The sequence below is a fragment of the Crotalus tigris genome, unplaced genomic scaffold, assembly GCF_016545835.1.
Source record: "Crotalus tigris isolate CLP2741 ecotype Arizona unplaced genomic scaffold, ASM1654583v1 scf7180000018368.3068619, whole genome shotgun sequence".
Lineage (NCBI taxonomy): Eukaryota > Metazoa > Chordata > Lepidosauria > Squamata > Viperidae > Crotalus > Crotalus tigris.
The window spans coordinates 2,227,604-2,246,371 of record NW_024096968.1 but is presented as its reverse complement, the minus strand read 5'-3'; the positions used below and the strand labels follow the sequence as shown (position 1 = coordinate 2,246,371).

The 18,768-nt window shown below is 39.1% G+C and overlaps 1 protein-coding gene across 1 annotated transcript in view; it reads right to left on the bottom strand.

Annotated features, from left to right (window-relative positions):
- The window catches only part of LPIN2 (lipin 2), a 42,936-nt gene that overhangs the window by 9,271 nt on the left and 14,897 nt on the right, over positions 1–18,768 (bottom strand). Inside the window, exons 8-18 of the mRNA XM_039351029.1 lie at positions 14,313–14,412; positions 12,855–13,042; positions 11,696–11,789; positions 9,707–9,776; positions 8,472–8,561; positions 7,524–7,603; positions 5,486–5,633; positions 4,067–4,215; positions 3,733–3,819; positions 2,850–3,002; positions 647–761 (exon numbers count right to left, since the gene is read on the bottom strand). Of these exons, the coding sequence (XP_039206963.1) occupies positions 647–761; positions 2,850–3,002; positions 3,733–3,819; positions 4,067–4,215; positions 5,486–5,633; positions 7,524–7,603; positions 8,472–8,561; positions 9,707–9,776; positions 11,696–11,789; positions 12,855–13,042; positions 14,313–14,412 (1,274 nt within the window). The remainder of the gene's footprint in view (positions 1–646; positions 762–2,849; positions 3,003–3,732; positions 3,820–4,066; positions 4,216–5,485; positions 5,634–7,523; positions 7,604–8,471; positions 8,562–9,706; positions 9,777–11,695; positions 11,790–12,854; positions 13,043–14,312; positions 14,413–18,768) is intronic.

Genomic DNA, 18,768 nt, shown 5'->3' with positions numbered 1-18,768 from the left:
GCAAGTGCACTGGCCAGCCACTCGCGCGGCCCGGTGGCCAAGAGACCACTCCTGGTAGTGGGCCACAGTCCATAGGCTGGTGACCTCTGCTATAGAGTCTAGATTTAATGGAAAAATTAAGACCAAATTAACTTTACAGGTATTCCTCACTTATTAAGACTAATTGTGACCTGCAACTCGGTCACTAAGTGAAGCAGTTGTTAAGCAAAACATTGCAGTAAGCCTCACTTAGCAACAGCTGTCCTGACAGCAATCCTCAAACAAATACACCCATCTGACAGGACTTGTGACCTTCTGCTAGCTTTCCCATTGACTTTGTCAGAAGCTGGCTGGGAAGGTCTCAAATAATAATCATAAGACCATGGAAAGCAGCGATAGTCACAAGTCCAAATAAAGTCATATATCACTTTTTTCAACACCACTGTAATTTCATAGAATTGCTAAACAATGGTTGTTAAGTGAGAACTATTCGTATATTATTATTTGTAGGACAGAGGAAAGTCATTGGATACAGAATGGAAATTGCCCAATTTTGCTAGGATATGCATCCTTCCATAGTAGGAACCTGTCTTGTAACAATTATAATTTCATTTCAATAATATAGTTTAGTACAAAAGGAAACAAATTGTAGGATTATGTAACTTACATTAGGTCTGTTCCCAAAAGCTGCATAAAAAGGCTGTTCACATGGAGCAAATAAGTTCTTAATATCATTCAAACATTCAATTTTGAATTTCTCTGGCTTTTTTTCTATAACTTCCCTACAAGGAGAAATACAAAATGTAATTAGTTCCCTTTACTGTCAGAATTTCTTGTGAAATTTAGAAACAGTTTTCTTTATTTTAAATACCGTAAATGCCGGTGTATAAGGTGACTTCGCGAGCGCTGAAATCGGCGCCAAAGACGGGGGTCGTCTTATACGCCGAGTCGTCTTATACGCCGGAAATACTGGTAGTTTCCGGCGTATAAGACAACGTTCTAGGAATGCGGCCCGGCTATAAAGACGGGGGTCGTCTTATACGCCGGGTCGCCTTGTACGCCGGCATTTACGGTAAGTTATAAATATTCTGTAGGTGATATTAGGACCACTTTATTTTTTTGAAAATTTATAAGAAAATAAATGTAACCTAAAAAGATGGTAAATGAACAGGCTTGTTTTTCACATAAAATAGCCAACAGCATCACTAATTTAAACATAAGGCAGAAACAATGAAAATGCACGCTGTTGATAGAATTACTATCCATCAAAACAGTTCAAGTTGATATTGTTAGCTGTTGATTTTTTAAAGTTTACATGATTTGTAAACAACTCAGAGCTTTCAGAAATAGTGGCAAACAAATAAATTAATAAATTATGTACATTAAGTATACTCTGAATCAGTTAAATGTAAATAATTTTATGCTGTCTTGCCAAGATATTCTCTAGTTTAGAGATGTGAGCTTGGAGACACTATTTATGAGCATGTTTAGCATATCATTGGACTTTGATTCTTGCTTGTGCATACTGGCTAAAATGTGCTAAAATTGACTGGTAGTGTTATTAGCAGGAAATGCTGCTAGTAGCAAAGTGAGAATTAAGCCTAGAAATCTATTCTATATCCAATTCATGTCTATATTAATCATAATGCAAACGATTGAAACCATGGTAACCAGTTGAATTCAGACTCAGAATATTTGAATATTTGTGGTGATACCCATAACATATGAACATCTACAAAACTTCTCTTATGTCAGCTACTGGCATGAATTATAAGGAAGGTAGCTTTGTTCATAAATTAAGAGAAAAGAGAAAGGATGCAACTGATCTGACTAAAGGTGATTTGATCTTGTAGAATGGAATTGGTGAATCATGGATTATAAATGAAAGAACTAAAATTACATCAGAAAGTATGAACTGATGTTATCTAGGAAACCACGGATAGCTGACTGTTATTTTCCTTTGCATGGTAATAAGGGAAGAATCAGTCACATGTTTGGCAAAAACCATGGAACATTCTAAATAAATGCAATTCATGGAAAAAATATTTGTAAGTAAAAGAAATAGATATGCGAAAAAATAAGCAAATATGGAAAAAGCTATTGAACCATTCAAAGACCTTGGAAGGAATGATTGCTGAAAAAAATAAGTATGCTTCAAGCGTATGGTTTAAAGCATAAGTCTTTACAAGTCATCAATTGTAAGTAAGTGAGGCAAAGAAATGAATATACAGGTAGTCCTTAACTTACAACCACAATTGGGACCAGAATCTGCATCACTGATTGAAGCATTCAATAAGTGGGATGTCATGTGATTGTTTTGCTCAACGACTGCAATCGTGCAACAAATGCATTCCCATTTGCAGTTGCTAAGCAATTTTGCAGGTTGTTAAGTGGCCAGAGTCCCAGATAAGGAATGCCGGGTACCTCAGGGAGGTGGGGGAGCCTCTACTTCAGGCCAATCCCTGGCACTGCTGCCAATTAGTGATGTGCTACACTGCAGGATGGCAAAATGGCATAGAACAGGGGTACACTCCTATGGCCATAAATGCAGGAAGGCTGCCATGCACCTTCCTTTTGATCATGTAACTGCAGGGGTGCTGCAATAGCTGTAACTTCAGGCACAGATTGTAAGTTCCTTCATACGGTGCTGTTGCAATTTCAAACAGTCACTGAATGATTAAGTCAAGGACTACCTGCAAACCTAAAAGCATGACTGACTAACTGGATTTTAATATAAAGTATATGTAACTGAAACCACACATTAAAATAATGCAACTATATCATACCAGGATAAATGACACAAGCAATTCTTGCAGTTCCTGAAGCACAACACTAAATGATCAGAAATAAGATGTGTTTCACTTACATACCTATGGAAGGCAGAAAACAAGCTGCTAGGTGACAGCATCAAAGGACCCTTGGGTAAAATTGTTCCTTTATCATTAACCCAATGTAAGTATCCTCTTGTCATATCTGCCATTCCAATTGCACGAGCAGAACAATATAGAAACTTGTAGCCATTCCTAGGAAAAAAGGGGTTGTTAATAATATGACAATCTTACCTATGAAGAAGACCAGAAAACAATGAAAACTCCTTTGATTAGTAATGATTGGTCAGTTGCAAAGATAAAGCAATCTTTTTTTAACCCTTTAACCAGTAATATAGAAACTAGCTTACTATATTAAATAGGTATCTTTGAATAACATACTGTATGCTTTATTTTACTCTGAAATAACTTATGTTTATTCTGAAATGCTGCAAGAAACTGAGTCTATTATTGTTCAGGTTGCCTTTTCTTTCAAATTTCTACAGAAGCTACTTTTTCATCAAACATCATGTTGCTCCTCAGTTAACTCAAAAAGAAAAAGGAATTTAAAAGTATTTTCTTTTTCATGTTTGCTATAAATTCTTGCACACAGAATTCATAGCAAGGCTACATAACATAGTTCCTGAAAATCTACAAAATACATTCAAAATATACTGATACTCCCATTGTTAGAATTCTGGGATGAGGAAAGAATGAATTGAATGAGATTGCACCCTGAAGTCTGGATCAGAAAAGTCTGACAGAAATTTACAGCATGTTGCGAGACTGTTGTGGTATATGATATTCAAAGTAGCATTTACTTGTTTATATATTATAAATGTATCATATGTAATTTTCAGTTTCCATGTTAGCACACAGAAATGGAATAGAAATGGTTATCAACACAACTCAAACACAAGTTATTTTATAAACATTGATAACTTACTCATTAATAGAATGATAGAGTTTTGCAATACCCTGATGAGTCCAATCTTTGCCAAGCTGTGGTAAAATCTGCCCTAAAGCATCAGATCTAAACCAGAAACAAATAAAAACAATCAATGGTCTTAACTCATATTACCAGTTCTTAACTGAATTTATTTTTCTGATTAAATCAGTAGGTCAAGTAACTTCAAATGCTTGAACAAAATTAAAAGAATGAGGGCAAGCAAAAGCAGTTCTTTTCAGTAACAATTATTCAAAGCGTTACCTACTAGAAGTAGTTGAATGTTAACATCATTGCAGAGTTTCGTCAAAAAGAAAACTGTATTTTAGCTTACTTAGTTATTGTCCCATCAATATCAGAAATGATTATTTTGTCATTCCAGTTCCATAAATATATTGTCCCAGCACAACGACAAGTTCCTTGATACTGAGTTGTAATGCTGAACACAACATCATTTGGTCCATCTCTAAGCTTCAGTTTCTCCTTTAACATGAAAAGATGTAAACGTGATAGTTAAAAATAACATACAGTTTCTTTCTAAATTATTTTATATTTCAGGTAGTCCTCACTTATGACCACAACTGAGCCCAAAATTTGTTGCTAAACGAGTCAGTTGTTAAGTGAGTTTTGCCCCATTTTACAACATTTTTGCCATAGTAAGATGAGGACTACATGTATCCAACTTTTAAAGGTTTTGGAAGTTATGCTAGCATTATTTTTCAAACAGTGCAAGCCTTAATAACAGAATAATAAGAAGCCTTAATAACAGAATAATAATAAGAGGCAAGGCAGTCTTAACTCTAAAAGAACAATAAAAACGGATTAATGTACAAGAAAGATATTTTTTAAAACTGTTTCTAGTTTTGTACTTATTTCACTCAGGATACAATTGAGACAAAATTGAGATATCACTAATTGTACTACTTAATTAGTACTAATTAAGTAATAATTAATAGCATTAAAATATTGTAAAATAATTCATAATAAAGGTTTCCCTATCCAGTTGTTTCTGTCTCTAGGGGGCGGTGCTGATCTCCATTCCTTAGCCAAGGAAGCCAGCATTATCCAAAGACATTCCCACGGTCATGTGGGCAGCATGACAATATACCAAGACATATGGAACATTGTTACTTTCCCACCAAAGTAATACCTATTTATTAACTTGTATTTGCATGCTTTCAAACTACTAGGTGGGCAGGAGGTGGGGCAAGTAATGGGAGCTCACCCCGTCATGCGGCACTTGGGTCTGAAACCTGGGCTGTCAGCTTTCCAGCTAACAAGCTCAGTGTTTTTAACCACGGAGACATCGCACCCCTTAAAATAATCCATACATTATATACAGTGGTGGGATTCAAATATGTGAACAACCGGTTCTGTGTGTGGGTGCTGCTTCTGAAACTCCATTCTGGGCCTGGGCAACAAAAAATGAGCTATCAGTTCTGCCAAAGTGGTGCGAATCGGCTGAATCCCACCACTGATTATGTATTAATATCCCAAATACTTTTAAATTCCTATTATTCATTATTAATTTTCCAATTAAAAACCAAATTGAGAGATGCTTGAGATATAGTATTTATCAAATCTTTCTAAGGATCAAAATCCAAATAGATTTTAATAATCTCAATTGCAATCTGAACAGTAATCTAATGCAGAAATTTTTCACTGATGTATTTGTTTCATCAAAACTACTCTAGCTAAGTTTTATTAAACTAGATTCATAAATATTTAGTGTTGGAATAAAATAACAACTTACAATTTGACCTGAAGACAATCTAAGTGACTTTCTATAAGACATTGTGTTCCCGGAGCTTGAATGTTCAAATGGAATGGGATCTGCCATTAAGGATTGTTTCAGTTCCTGGGAACCTTCATCATCACTAGAAGATTCATCATCTGGAAGCCTAAGATGATGCAGACATATCAAGATATATTTCAGAGATTTATTTAAATATAGCACCTGGTACTTTGTAATATGTAACAGCATATTTGGATCAAACATTGCAAAAGGAAGAAGAATTTTTACTAATTTAAGACAAAACCAATTTAGATACACCAGGGGTAGGCAACCCAAAACTCTCAAAAAGCCACTTGGACACGTTTCCCACCAAAAACAAAACACTGGGAGCCACAAAACCCTTTTAATATCTAAAATGAAGATAACACTGCATATATCCTTGTTTACCTTTAATATATGTATGTACATATGTATCTGTGTTTGTGTGTGTCTATATAAAATAAAGGTAAACAAGGATATATGCAGTGTTATCTTTATTTTAGATGTCAAAATGGTCTCTCTCTGTCTCTTTCCTTTCTCCCCCTCCCTCTTTCCTCTCCCTCTCTTTCCTCTTTTTTCTATTTCCGCTCCCTCTCCTCTTTTTCTCTTTCCTCTCCCCTTTCTTTTTCCTTTCTCTCCTCTTTCTCTTTCCTCTCTCTTTTCCTGTTTCTTTCCTTTCTTTCTCTCTTCTTTCCTGTTTCTCTCCCTCTTTCCTCTTTCCTCTCTCTTTCTTCTCTCTCCTCTTTCTGTTTCCTCTCTCTCTTTCTCTTTCTTTCCTCTCTCTCTCTCTGTTTCCTCCCTCTTTCTCTTTCCTCTCTCTCTTTTCCTCTGTTTCTCTCTCTTTCCTCTCTCTCTTTCTCTCTCTCTCACGGAAGCATCGTCGGGGGGTCCCCCCCGCCCCCAGCCCGGCCTCTGCCATGTCCTCAGCCGAACGGGCGGGAAGGGGAAGCAGGACGGGAGGCAGCAGCTCCAGTGGCGGAAGCACGGCTGCATTGTTGGGGGTCCCTGCCGCCCCTGGCCTTGCCGTCCGCCCATCAATGGAGCCGCGGTGGGGACAGCGCCTGCCCGAGCTGGCCGGGGGCCACCAGGAGGAAGGAGGAGGGCGAGAAACTGCCACCGCCGCCCCAGCCAGGACTCCGCGCTGCCCGGCCTCGCCTCAGCCCATCCGATGGAGCCGCAGTGGGGGCTGGTGCCGCGCGGCCCCTGCCAGCCCTTCCGCCAGCCCAGCTTCTCCCCCCCCCCAGGCACCCCTCTTGTCCCGGCACCCGCCCGAGCTGCCCGGGGGGGCACCAGGAGGAAGAATGGGAGGAGGAAGAGAAGGACAAGGAAGCCGCCGCCAGCGCCAGGCCCCAGGAGGAGGCTCTCCTCTCCTACCATTGCTGCATCTCCTTCTTCCTTCCCGGCAGCCTAGACTCCGGTGCGCCTTCCTGGCCAGCGGGGCCAATGGTCGGGCTGGCTGGGGCTCGCAGGGGCTGATCTCCCTTGGGCCATGGCTTGCGGGAGGGCGGGCCCACTCAGTGGAGCCTCCAGCGGGCCGCTCACAGCAGGGATCCCGGGGCTTCCCCGGGCAGCTCCAAGGCCACGAGGCCCTGGCCGCACTTCTCCCAGGGGGTGGGGAACACAGGCGCAGGGCCAATCAGGAGCCCTGCAGGAGGTAAGTCCGCCTGAGAGAGAGAGAGAGAAGGGAAGCAAAAGTGCCTCTCTGTCTCTCTCTCTCTCTCTGCAAATGGCGGAGGAGGCTATGGAGCCACAGCAAATAATTAAGATGGAGTATTGTCATGAAATTTTCTTAGTTTATGTAGCTCAGAATTGATAACCACATTTCAGGGTTCAGGACAGGGATTTTAAAAGTGTTATTAGAAGATTCCAGATTGAGGGTAAAATCTTTTTTTATGAAAGGCACTATCAATACCTACAATCCTGCCAAAATATCACAACATTATGGATAAAAAAACCCAATTTTCTAGAAAGGCAAGATACTGTCTTTAAGCACAAATTGATTTTCAAAGTGACATACTGGTTTTCAAGTTGTTCCTTTATTGCTGTTGATTGGTTGTCTTTTGGAGCCTCAGATTTCCCATCCTTTGTTTCTGGAAGCTAGCATCAGAAGAGTATGTTAGACCACATCATTTTGCATTGCCACCTGAACAGAAAGATAACTTGCATTTCGGAAATACGTATCAATCTAGCTGTAAAAAGTTGTAATAGCATCAATTATTGTATTTAATCATTTGTTTAACATCACTCCTAAACCAAGAACAGGATGCAACATTTATAGAGCAGACTCCAAAGTTATAAATAACAACATACACATGAATACAACGAATTTTAATTACACTTACAGACACACAAAAAAAGTGTTTGATATGAAAAATAGAGCAACATAATTGATGAATAAGACTCAATTAGGAGCTTTAGAAAAGAATGCCTGCAATTGCTTATGCATTTTCAAAATGTATTATTTTTTCTGGTATTATGTTGAAGGTTTCCTTCTTGACAGTTCTAGACTTCTAATAACACCAAAGGAAAAAATTCAATAACACGTGAAGATGTGGAGTAAACAGTGTTGATGGGGGAATGTGATAAAGATGCATTGTAGCATTTCTGATGTTGAGTTAATTTGCAATTGTCAGCTTCAATTAAACCTGACATATATTTTAATATTACAAAGTGTCAGACACATTGTCAGCAGTTTGACGTGACTAATAAAATCACTATCTTGTAACCCTTCCAAACCTAGCACAGATCTCTGCAACCAATATAGTTAATGATAAATAGTTTAAAATTAAATATAAACTGCATTAACATTAGAGTATGTGATGCAAGTGACACAAAGTGAATTATACAAATAAAAATTCACTCCGTACCTGAATGTGTTTAACCTACATTTCTGAACTATGAAGTATAAAGCTTAACATATAACCTCTAAACTAATCAGATTTACAGCTAACATGTTTTTTTTTACCTGTTTAATCAAGCTGTCCTTTTTTCGCCAGAACCACCATCTTCCAGACTTCTTCGGCATCTTATCTTTAATCCAGGATTCAATTGTTGTCTAAATAATTTTTAATGTACATTCACAATATCATCTTCTTTTTTGCAACATACATAACATAATACATGCAGATATACATTTTAAGGTCATTATTTGATGATCTTAAACTTTCTACTTCTCATGCTTAAATTTGGAGACAATTGTATAACCTTCATGGACTCTCTTCTCCCTAGAACATTTCACTATTAAGATTGCAGGACACTGTCATATCAATGCACATTAATTTCTCATAATGTTTTCTGACTTGCATATTATTATTCTTCCAGCTCACTGGAAAAAAATGAAAATAAAAAAATTCTTCTACAACTCAGAACTTGGGAAAAAATGATCCAACCACATAAAAATAATGGGCAAAGATATATCAATGAATATGGCAATACCAAAACTAAGCCTCATTTAAATATATCACACACCTTCCACCACTTATCCATTAATGTGTGCGCATCAGTGGTGGGATTCAGCTGGTTCACACCACTTTGGCAGAACAGATAGCTAATTTTTTGTTGCCCAGGCCCAAAATGGACTTCCAGAAGCGGCATCCATACAGAGAACCGATTGTTCACATATTTGAATCCCACCACTGGGGCGCATGTATGAATGCAGTTCCAAATTACAAGTAAAGTTGTTTTCAAATTAACTATTATATCAGAGAAGGGATTGCAATTTTGAGGATGATCATATTTCAGTAGTAACAGCAGCTCAAAGCAGGTTATATGAGGCCTCCTTAGATTTTTATACTTACAACATTTTCTCAAGTGGTCTGGATTGAGAACAACTCATCTTGTGGGTTTCACAGATAAATATGGAACTGAACCTTGATTATCTTTCATATATTGTTTGCATGAGCAGCCAATACAAACTGCATTGTTGAACAATGACAAAATGTGAAGGACAGTGTCATAACCCATACCCTTACCTTTTTTGCCTTTGTATCTCAACATTTCCTCCCCACATTACCGGTTTCTAATCACACCATGCACACCAGTACTATTTAGCTGGCATTTTTACCTTCACAAATATCTCTTTGGGTGTGTTTTCTGTCAGAGATTGTCCCTCCTGAACACTTTCTTGTTGCAAAACTTTGATACGTCTCTGCATCTATGACAATGCGAATAATCATGGAATATTTTCTGTCATTTAATTACCTGTGGTAAGCTTTTCTGGAACACTTGCAAGCTGAGAATCATGGGAGCAGCCAATGCCCAATTATAATACCTATTGTAAACATAACAGTTTATCAAAATGTTTTATTTCTTGTAGTCTGTTCTCAGATTTCTAGCAAGTACAGGTAATCCCTGAGTTACGAGCATTCACTTAACACGCATTCAAAGTTACGTGATCAGCACCCTCTAGTGCTTACGAGCAAGTCCCGAAATTACGACTATTGCAGCACAGCAGTCATTTGCCCTTATGAGTCATCACAGAGGCTCTGCACTATTCAAAATCTGTCTCCTCTCTGCTGCGGTTTCTTTCTTTTGAGGGAGAGGAGGAAAGCTTGTAAATGCACTGCTTGCTTGTGTGCGCTGGCCTTATTGAGAGCAATCCTGCTACTGCGCCTCTGCTTTTCTCCATTCAGATGGACCCGAGAAACCCAAGCTGCTGCCGCTAATAAACTTCTTATCCAAAGGGAGACCTTGGGGAAACTGGATTCTCCCTCTCTGAGCAAATGGGGCGGTTCAAAATGAAGTAAACTGCTTTGTTTTCAAACATCAGATAGGCACACATAAACTTCTTATCCAAAGGGAGACCTTGGGGAAACTGGATTCTCCCTTTGTGAGCAAATGGGCAGTCAGAACAAAGCAAATTCAGAGTTTTCAAGTGTTGCATTCACAGACAGATGGAGCTCCCCATCTCCCCAAGATCTCCATTCAGATAAAAGGTGTTTGAGTGGGAGCCTTGGAAACGCAGTGAATGTGGATAAGAAGTTTATGTGCACCTATCTGGCATTTGAAAACGAAGCAATTTGCTTCGTTTTGAACCGCCCCATTTGCTCAGAGAGGGAGAATCCAGTTTCCCCAAGGTCTCCCTTTGGAAAAGAAGTTTATTAGCTGCAGCGGTTTGGGTTTCTCGGCTCCATCTAGTGGAGAAAAGCTAGAGGTGCAGCAGCAGGATTGCTCTCAATAAGGCCGGCACACACAGGCAAGCAGCGCACCCGGGTCTTATTGTTTGAGAGCAATCTTGCTGTTGCCCCTCCGCTTTCCTCCATTCAGACGGAGCTGAGAAATCCAAGCTCCTGACACCGCTTGAGTGAAAAGGAAGACAAGAAGAGTGTTAAGGATTTGTACCAGCCGGCCAGCCAGGCAAGGACTAGGTTGGGCAGCTCTTAGGGAAGGAGATCATGGTCACTCAGGTGGTTGCCGCCACTGCTGGCTTGGATTGGGTGCAAGAGACCTGACCCCGCAATGCCTCCCCACTCATTTGAAGGCTTCGTTCCTGCCCTCAAACTAACTCTGGTGCACACAAGCAAGCTGCTCAGCCGGGCCACGGAGGGTATTGGTTCCTGTACCCGGTCAACTCCGATTTCACGCTTTGCCCCATAGCCATGCAAATGAGGCAAACACTTCTCCCTCCCAAAGAATGGAAGCTTCCATGATCTCTTCTGCAAAGAACGGGTCCACGATATTATGGCACCCAGGAGCTTCCATTGTCAGCACAAAAAGCATTTGCAAGCTTTTCTCCTCTCTCTCAAAGGAAAGAAACCGCAGCAGAGAGGAGACAGATTTTGCAAGGCAAGTGATTCCAGTGTGGCAGGAAGGGAGGAGGAAGCATGAGGTTTCTTAGTTTGTCGGGGAGGCCTTGGGGGCCTGTTCCATCACTAGGCCCGACATGGCCTTCCCCACCTTGAGATACCTTGTGTGGTCTTAATGAGCCGTGCGCGTCTTAACAAGCAAGGGAGTGATCTCGTTCGATTTACCAGATTCACTCTATGAGTTTTTGATTTAGAGGCTCCATTATACTCATAACTCAAGGACTAACTGTATAAGACTGCCTCATTATCTCTTCTGAGTAAAATTAAACTTTAATTTTAAATTATTTTAAGGATAAATATCCAATAAGTGTCCAGTCACATTATCTGTCAATACAGTAAAATTAGAATAAAATATTTTAGCAACAGAAGACTTAGATAACATTACCTGTTGTATATCTTTATTACCAAGTTAGGATTATCTATAAGACTTGGATTTTCAGCAAATTCATGATAAGTAATTATATGTTCCATGAATTTTTCTGCAATGCAAAGATATTCCATCAATTGAATGAAACATATTTCATCTTCTTTATGAACAATCTCTTCCTTTAGCTCCTCTTATATAATTATGCTCTTTTTGCCACAGTTATGCTCATTGTGCTGTTGAGTATATTTCCATTCATTTGTTATGCTCTGTCTATACCCGCTGCATGCACTTTCTAGTACAGGGAGAAGCATATACGTTCCATTGTAGCATTATATATTTTAACTACTTCAAGGAGGTAGTAGAGAATAAGAGCATATAAATCTAAAATGTGCCTAAAATAATTTAATAATAATAGTTAAAATATGTATGCCACACTATAAAACAATTAATAAAAATAATGAAGAAAGCTGCAAGTAAAAGAAAGGCTGATATATTTCTTGCAACTGTATGTAACTATTTATATTAGGGGTTCCCAATCCCCAGTCCATGAAGTGGTACCGTCCATGGCCCGTTGGGAACCAGCTGCACAAGTGGCAGGCAAGCAAGCAAAGCTCCATTTGCACAAGCAACATTCGTGCATGTGAAACCATACCCTCCCCTCTGCCAGTCCACGGAGCTGGACAGGTTGGGGACTGCTGATTTACATGACCTTACTATGTTTAAAAATTTGGCAGCAAATAGACATAACTTTTGTCCATATATGGCAGAGCTTGTTTGTATCAATCCATCAATTCATTGCACCAACTATAGGAACATAATCCACAAGACATTCATTTCTATTATAAGGGCTAAAACGTTCAAGATTAAAGAAAAGGATAATATGTTACGGGAATTCTCTCCCTGAACATTAGGCATAAACATATAATTAAACTAAATAAAAGTAAATTTGGTAAATTTCTATTTCTATATACACTAAAGTTTTCTATCACAGGAAAATAAACAGTACAAAACACTTCCAGTAGATACAATTAGACGTTTTATACATTGCACATCTCAATAGAAATTATCTTCAGAAAGAAAGCTTCTATCTTACACGTAGTATACTTTTGTAGCTTCATACTGGAGATTCTTGTATTCATTTCATCTTGCCAAGTTATATAACAAGATAAAAATATACCTTTAGATATCTCTCCATTTTCACTAAGACCTCCACAAAGAGATAATGTAACATCAGGCAAGTCCATTGCAGAATCAGACATGCAGTCGGTACCACTGTCTGCAGCAGCACTTCCAACTGATTGTGGTGACTGGGAACCAGAGAAAGTGTCAGACTCCAACCACTGTCTAGTACCTGGATCAGAATCACTAAAGAGCATAAAGAAGCCTTTTACAACAATAACAATGATAATAATAATTCATTAAACTTGCATGCTGCCTGACTCTCAACTACAGCTCACCACAATAAAAGAAATTAGAATAAAATCAATGAAAGCTAAAATAAAAATTATTTATACATAAATGTACAAAACTGACAATAAAATATAGGTTCTAAAACAAAAAAAACCTTAAATGTTATTTATACAGCCATTTTTAGATTATTTAGATGTTCATTACATTGTAAGTTCATAGAAATTATTTTATGCAATTAGAACAAAGTATTCTTATTATTATTTTCTCAATTATTTGAGTTGTAGAATTATATATAATCTTCATTTACCAATGATAATTGGGACTGAATAGAGTTAGCAATGTTGCGAACTGACGCAATCCTAAAGCGTGACATTATGACTGCGTCAACTTATGATGGCAATCCCAGCACCCCGAGCTGCCATTGTTAGCAGAATCCTGCACGGTTTCAGTCTCTCATAGTCACGTGATTACCATTTGCAATCTCTTGCCAGCTTCCTCGTTCACTTTTCTTGTTGGAATCCAGCAACGAAGGTCATAAATGGTGATCATGTGATCACATACGACACTGGAATGTTATAATTGTAGGCCTGTTGCCTAGCACCCAAATCATAATCATGTGACCACAGGGAAGCTGCAATGGATGCAACTATATGGACCCATTGTAAGTCCTCCTCATTTATCACCAACCTAACTTTGGACAGTTACTGAACAAGTGGATGTGTAACATCACTTGTATCTGAATAGGAGAGTCTCACAGTCAGCTTTGCTATTAAAAAGTCAGGGAGGGCATTCCCATCCTCCATATCTAATAATTTTTGTCTGAGGAACTATGATGAATTAAAAACTTATTTTTCAAACTAGCCTAAGATTTATTCATATGTATTAGGGTAATTATAAAAAGGATGTATATTATTGAAAAGAAAAATAACAAGGTGAAAGATACAGTTGTTACTTAAAGAGAGCAGTTAAGCAATTTAAGACATCACAGAGTTGAGAATGCCTTTGGAAGTTTCTCTTTGATTATCCCAAAGATGCTTTTTCACGAGGCAACTGGACAACTAAAGACCAGTTCCCTCGTGAAAAAGCACCTTTGAGATAACTATGACTTGGATGACTGAGAATCTCCATAGACTTCTCTTTGATTCCATACATATTCTTAAAAGAGATATTAAATATACAGCATTACTGAAATGTGTGCTGCAATATTTATATTTTTGTCAAATACCTTTTGGGAAAATAAAGAGCAGCAACCTCAGGTTCTAGAGCCTTCAGATCATCCAAATATATGTCATCAGGTCCTTGGTGCTGACTTCTTTTATGTATCCCTAAAAAGAAAAAAGTATTATATTGACCAACTGAGGAATCTAAAAAATACAGTAGGAAAAGAAATTCAAGGAAAATGCTTCCATAAGGAAAAAAAAAAAAAACCTTTTACCGTTAAGTTAGAAGTTAACCAGCAAGCTAAGCAACATATTTCCACGTGATCTGGGGTATTTTTTCTCTAAAAACCCTCTTATATGGAGTCCTCCAAGTTTGATTGTTTCTTTGCAGATATTTGAAGATGTTACATAGTCTGGTAACAAAACATCTGCAAGCAATGAAACATCTGCAAGCAAACAACCAAGTTCAAACAACAACAACTGCAGTTCAAACTGAGCTCCACATATTCTATTCTATTGGCAACACTGTTGCATTCTATCCCATATTGTTCAAAAAGAATCTGACTTTCCTCTATTTAGGCTTCTTAAGAAGATAGACATAGAGGAGATATGGCATATAAACAAAATTCTAAAATTTGTAATTTTAAGAGCACATATTATACAAGTAGTCCTTGATTTATGACCCTTCATTTAATAACCATTTAAAGTTATTTATGGCCAGTCCTTGCACTTAAGACTGTCTCTGCAGTGACATTTAAATTTTGGGCAGTTGGCAACTGGAATGTATTTACAATGCTTGCAGCATCCTGGGATCATACGATCGCCTTTTACAACATTCCTTGGGAGTTTCCGACAAACAAAGTAAACAGGGAAGACAGATTCATTTACTGACTATGACAAAAAGCTGTAAAATCCGGCATGATTAATTTAATAATTGCATTGCTTAGAAATGAAAAGTTGAGGACTACATATGCTAACAAAATGAGTATACTAGTACTTACAAAATGGCTGCTATTACCAGTCACAAAAGGTTCATTTATTGGAAAGCAAAACAGCTCCCTATGATGATCTCTACCATTCCAGTGATAGGCATAACTATAAATAAAGATAATACTATCTACTAGTTGGAGCTCTGTAGTAGGTCTGCTTCCTATTTACATTTTTATAATTAAAAGTATCCTAAAACATATGGACAGGGCCACTAATGAGTATTTGTGAGGACACTAGTGCAACTAGCACTAAGATGGCTATAGGGCTAAGAAGATGAATATTTTCTTCTGTAATGTTTACAGAAAAACAATTACACTATGTTATATGTAAAATCCCCTTTATGGATTACTGCTTTGTCGTGGCGAAGGGGCTTGCGTAACTCAATGAAGCTATAAGCTATGCCGTGCAGGGCCACCCAAGACGGACAGGTTATAGCAGAGAGTTCTGACAAAATGTGATCCACTGGAGAAGGAAATGGCAAACCACTCCAGTATCTTTGCCATGAAAACCCCATGGACAGTACTAAAAGGCAAAAAGATATGACGCTGGAAGATGAGCCCCTCAGGTCGGAAGGTGTCCAATATGCTACTGGGGAAGAGCAGAGGGCTAGTACTAGTAGCGCCAGAAAGAATGAAGCGACTGGGCCAAAGCCGAAAGGACGCTCAGCTGTGGATATATCTGGTGGTGAAAGGAAAGTCCGATGCTGTAAAGATTTTTTCTCCATAGGAACCTGGAATGTAAGATCCATGAATCAAGGCAAGCTAGATGTAGTCAAAAAAGAGATGACAAGACTGAACATCGACATCTTAGGAATCAGCGAACTAAAATGGACAGGAATGGGTGAATTTAACTCAGATGACCATCAGGTATACTACCGTGGGCAAGAATCCCTCAGAAGAAATGGAGTAGCCTTCATAGTCAATAAAAGAATAGGAAAAGCAATACTGGGATACAATCCCCAAAATGACAGAATGATCTCAATTCGAATCCAAGGCAAACCATTCAATATCACAGTAGTCCAAATCTATGCCCCAACCACTGGTGCTGAAGAGGATGAAATTGACCGGTTCTATGAAGCCCTACAGCACCTTATAGAATTAACACCAAAAAATGATGTCCTTATCATCATGGGGGATTGGGATGCTAAGGTAGGAAGCCAAAAGATAACCGGAATAACAGGCAAGTTTGGCCTTGGAGTACAAAATGAAGCAGGGCACAGGCTAATAGAATTTTGTCAAGAGAATACGATGGTCATAACAAACACTCTTTTCCAACAACCCAAGAGACGGCTCTACACATGGACATCACCAGACGGTCAACATAGAAATCAGATTGACTATGTGCTCTGCAGCCAAAGATGGAGAAGCTCTATACAGTCAGTAAAAACAAGACCAGGAGCTGACTGTGGCTCAGATCATGAGCTTCTCGTTGCAAAATTTAGGCTTAAATTGAAAAAAATAGGGAAAAGCACTAGGCCACTCAGGTATGAACTAAATCATATTCCTGATGAATATACAGTAGAGGTGACAAATAGATTTAAGGAACTGGATCTGATAGACAGAGTGCCTGAAGAACTATGGATGGAAGTTCGCAACATTGTACAAGAGGTAGCAACTAAAACCATCCCAAAGAAAAAGAAATGCAAGAAAGCAAAATGGCTGTCTGAGGAAGCTTTGCAAATAGCTGAGGAAAGAAGGGAAGCGAAAGGCAAAGGAGAAAGAGAAAGATACACCTAATTGAATGCAGAATTCCAGAGAATAGCTAGAAGAGATAAGAATGCCTTCTTAAATGAACAGTGCAAAGAAATAGAAGAAAACAACAGAATAGGGAGGACCAGAGATCTCTTCAAGAAAATTGGAGATATGAAGGGAACGTTTCATGCAAAGATGGGCATGATAAAGGACCAAAATGGCAGAGACCTAACAGAGGCAGAAGAGATTAAGAAGAGATGGCAAAACTACACAGAAGAACTATACAAGAATGAGCTTAACATCCCAGATAACCACAATGAGATGGTCATTGACCTCGAACCAGACATCCTAGAATGTGAAGTGAAATGGGCCTTAGAAAATCTGAGCAACAACAAAGCTAGTGGAGGTGACAGTATTCCAGCTGAGCTATTCAAAATCTTAAAAGACGATGCAGTAAAAGTGCTACACTCAATTTGCCAGCAAATTTGGAAAACTCAACAGTGGCCACAGGATTGGAAAAGGTCAGTTTACATTCCAATTCCAAAGAAAGGCAATGCCAAAGAATGTTCAAACTATCGCACCATTGCACTCATTTCACATGCTAGTAAAGTTATGCTTAAAATCCTACAAGCTAGACTCCAGCAGTATGTGGATCGAGAACTACCAGAAGTACAGGCAGGATTTCGAAGAGGCAGAGGAACTAGAGATCAAATTGCCAACATACGCTGGATCATGGAGAAAGCTAGGGAGTTCCAGAAAAACATCTACTTCTGCTTCATTGACTATGCAAAAGCCTTTGATTGTGTGGATCACAACAAATTGTGGCAAGTTCTTAAAGAGATGGGAGTACCAGACCATCTCATTTGTCTCTTGAGAAACCTATATGCGGGTCAAGAAGCAACAGTGAGAACCGAACACGGAACCATTGATTGGTTCAAAATTGGAAAAGGAGTCCGGCAAGGCTGTATACTGTCGCCCTGCCTATTTAACTTATATGCAGAGCACATCATGAGAAAGGCAGGGCTAGATGAATCAAAAGTTGGAATTAAGATTGCCGGGAGAAATATCAACAACCTAAGATATGCAGATGATACCACTCTAATGGCAGAAAGTGAAGAGGAACTAAAGAGCCTCTTGATGCGGGTGAAGAAGGAGAGTGCAAAAGTTGGCTTGAAACTCAACATTAAGAAAACCAAAATCATGGCATCCGGCCCTCTCAATTCCTGGCAAATAGATGGGGAAGAAATGGAGGTAGTGACAGATTTTATTTTTCTGGGCTCCAAGATCACCTCAGATGGGGACTGCAGCCAAGAAATTAAAAGACGCTTGCTCCTGGGGAGGAAAGCTACGGCAAATCTAGACAGCATACTAAAAAGCAGAGACATCACCCTGCCAACAAAAGTGCGTATAGTCCAGGCCATGGTTTTCCCAGTTGCAATGTATGGCTGTGAAAGTTGGACCATAAGAAAGGCTGAGCGCAAAAGAATTGAGGCCTTTGAACTATGGTGCTGGAGAAGACTCCTGCGAGTCCCTTGGACTGCAAGGCGTTCAAACCGGTCAGTCCTAGAAGAGATCAACCCCGACTGCTCTTTAGAAGGCCAGATCCTGAAGTCGAAACTCAAGTACTTTGGCCACCTAATGAGAAGGAAGGATTCACTGGAGAAGAGCCTAATGCTGGGAAAGATTGAGGGCAATAGAAGAAGGGGACGACAGAGAATGAGATGGCTGGATGGAGTCACTGAAGCAGTAGGTGTGAATTTAAATGGACTCCAGAAGATGGTAGAGGACAGGAAGACCTGGAGGAACGTTGTCCATGGGGTCGCGATGGGTCGGACACGAC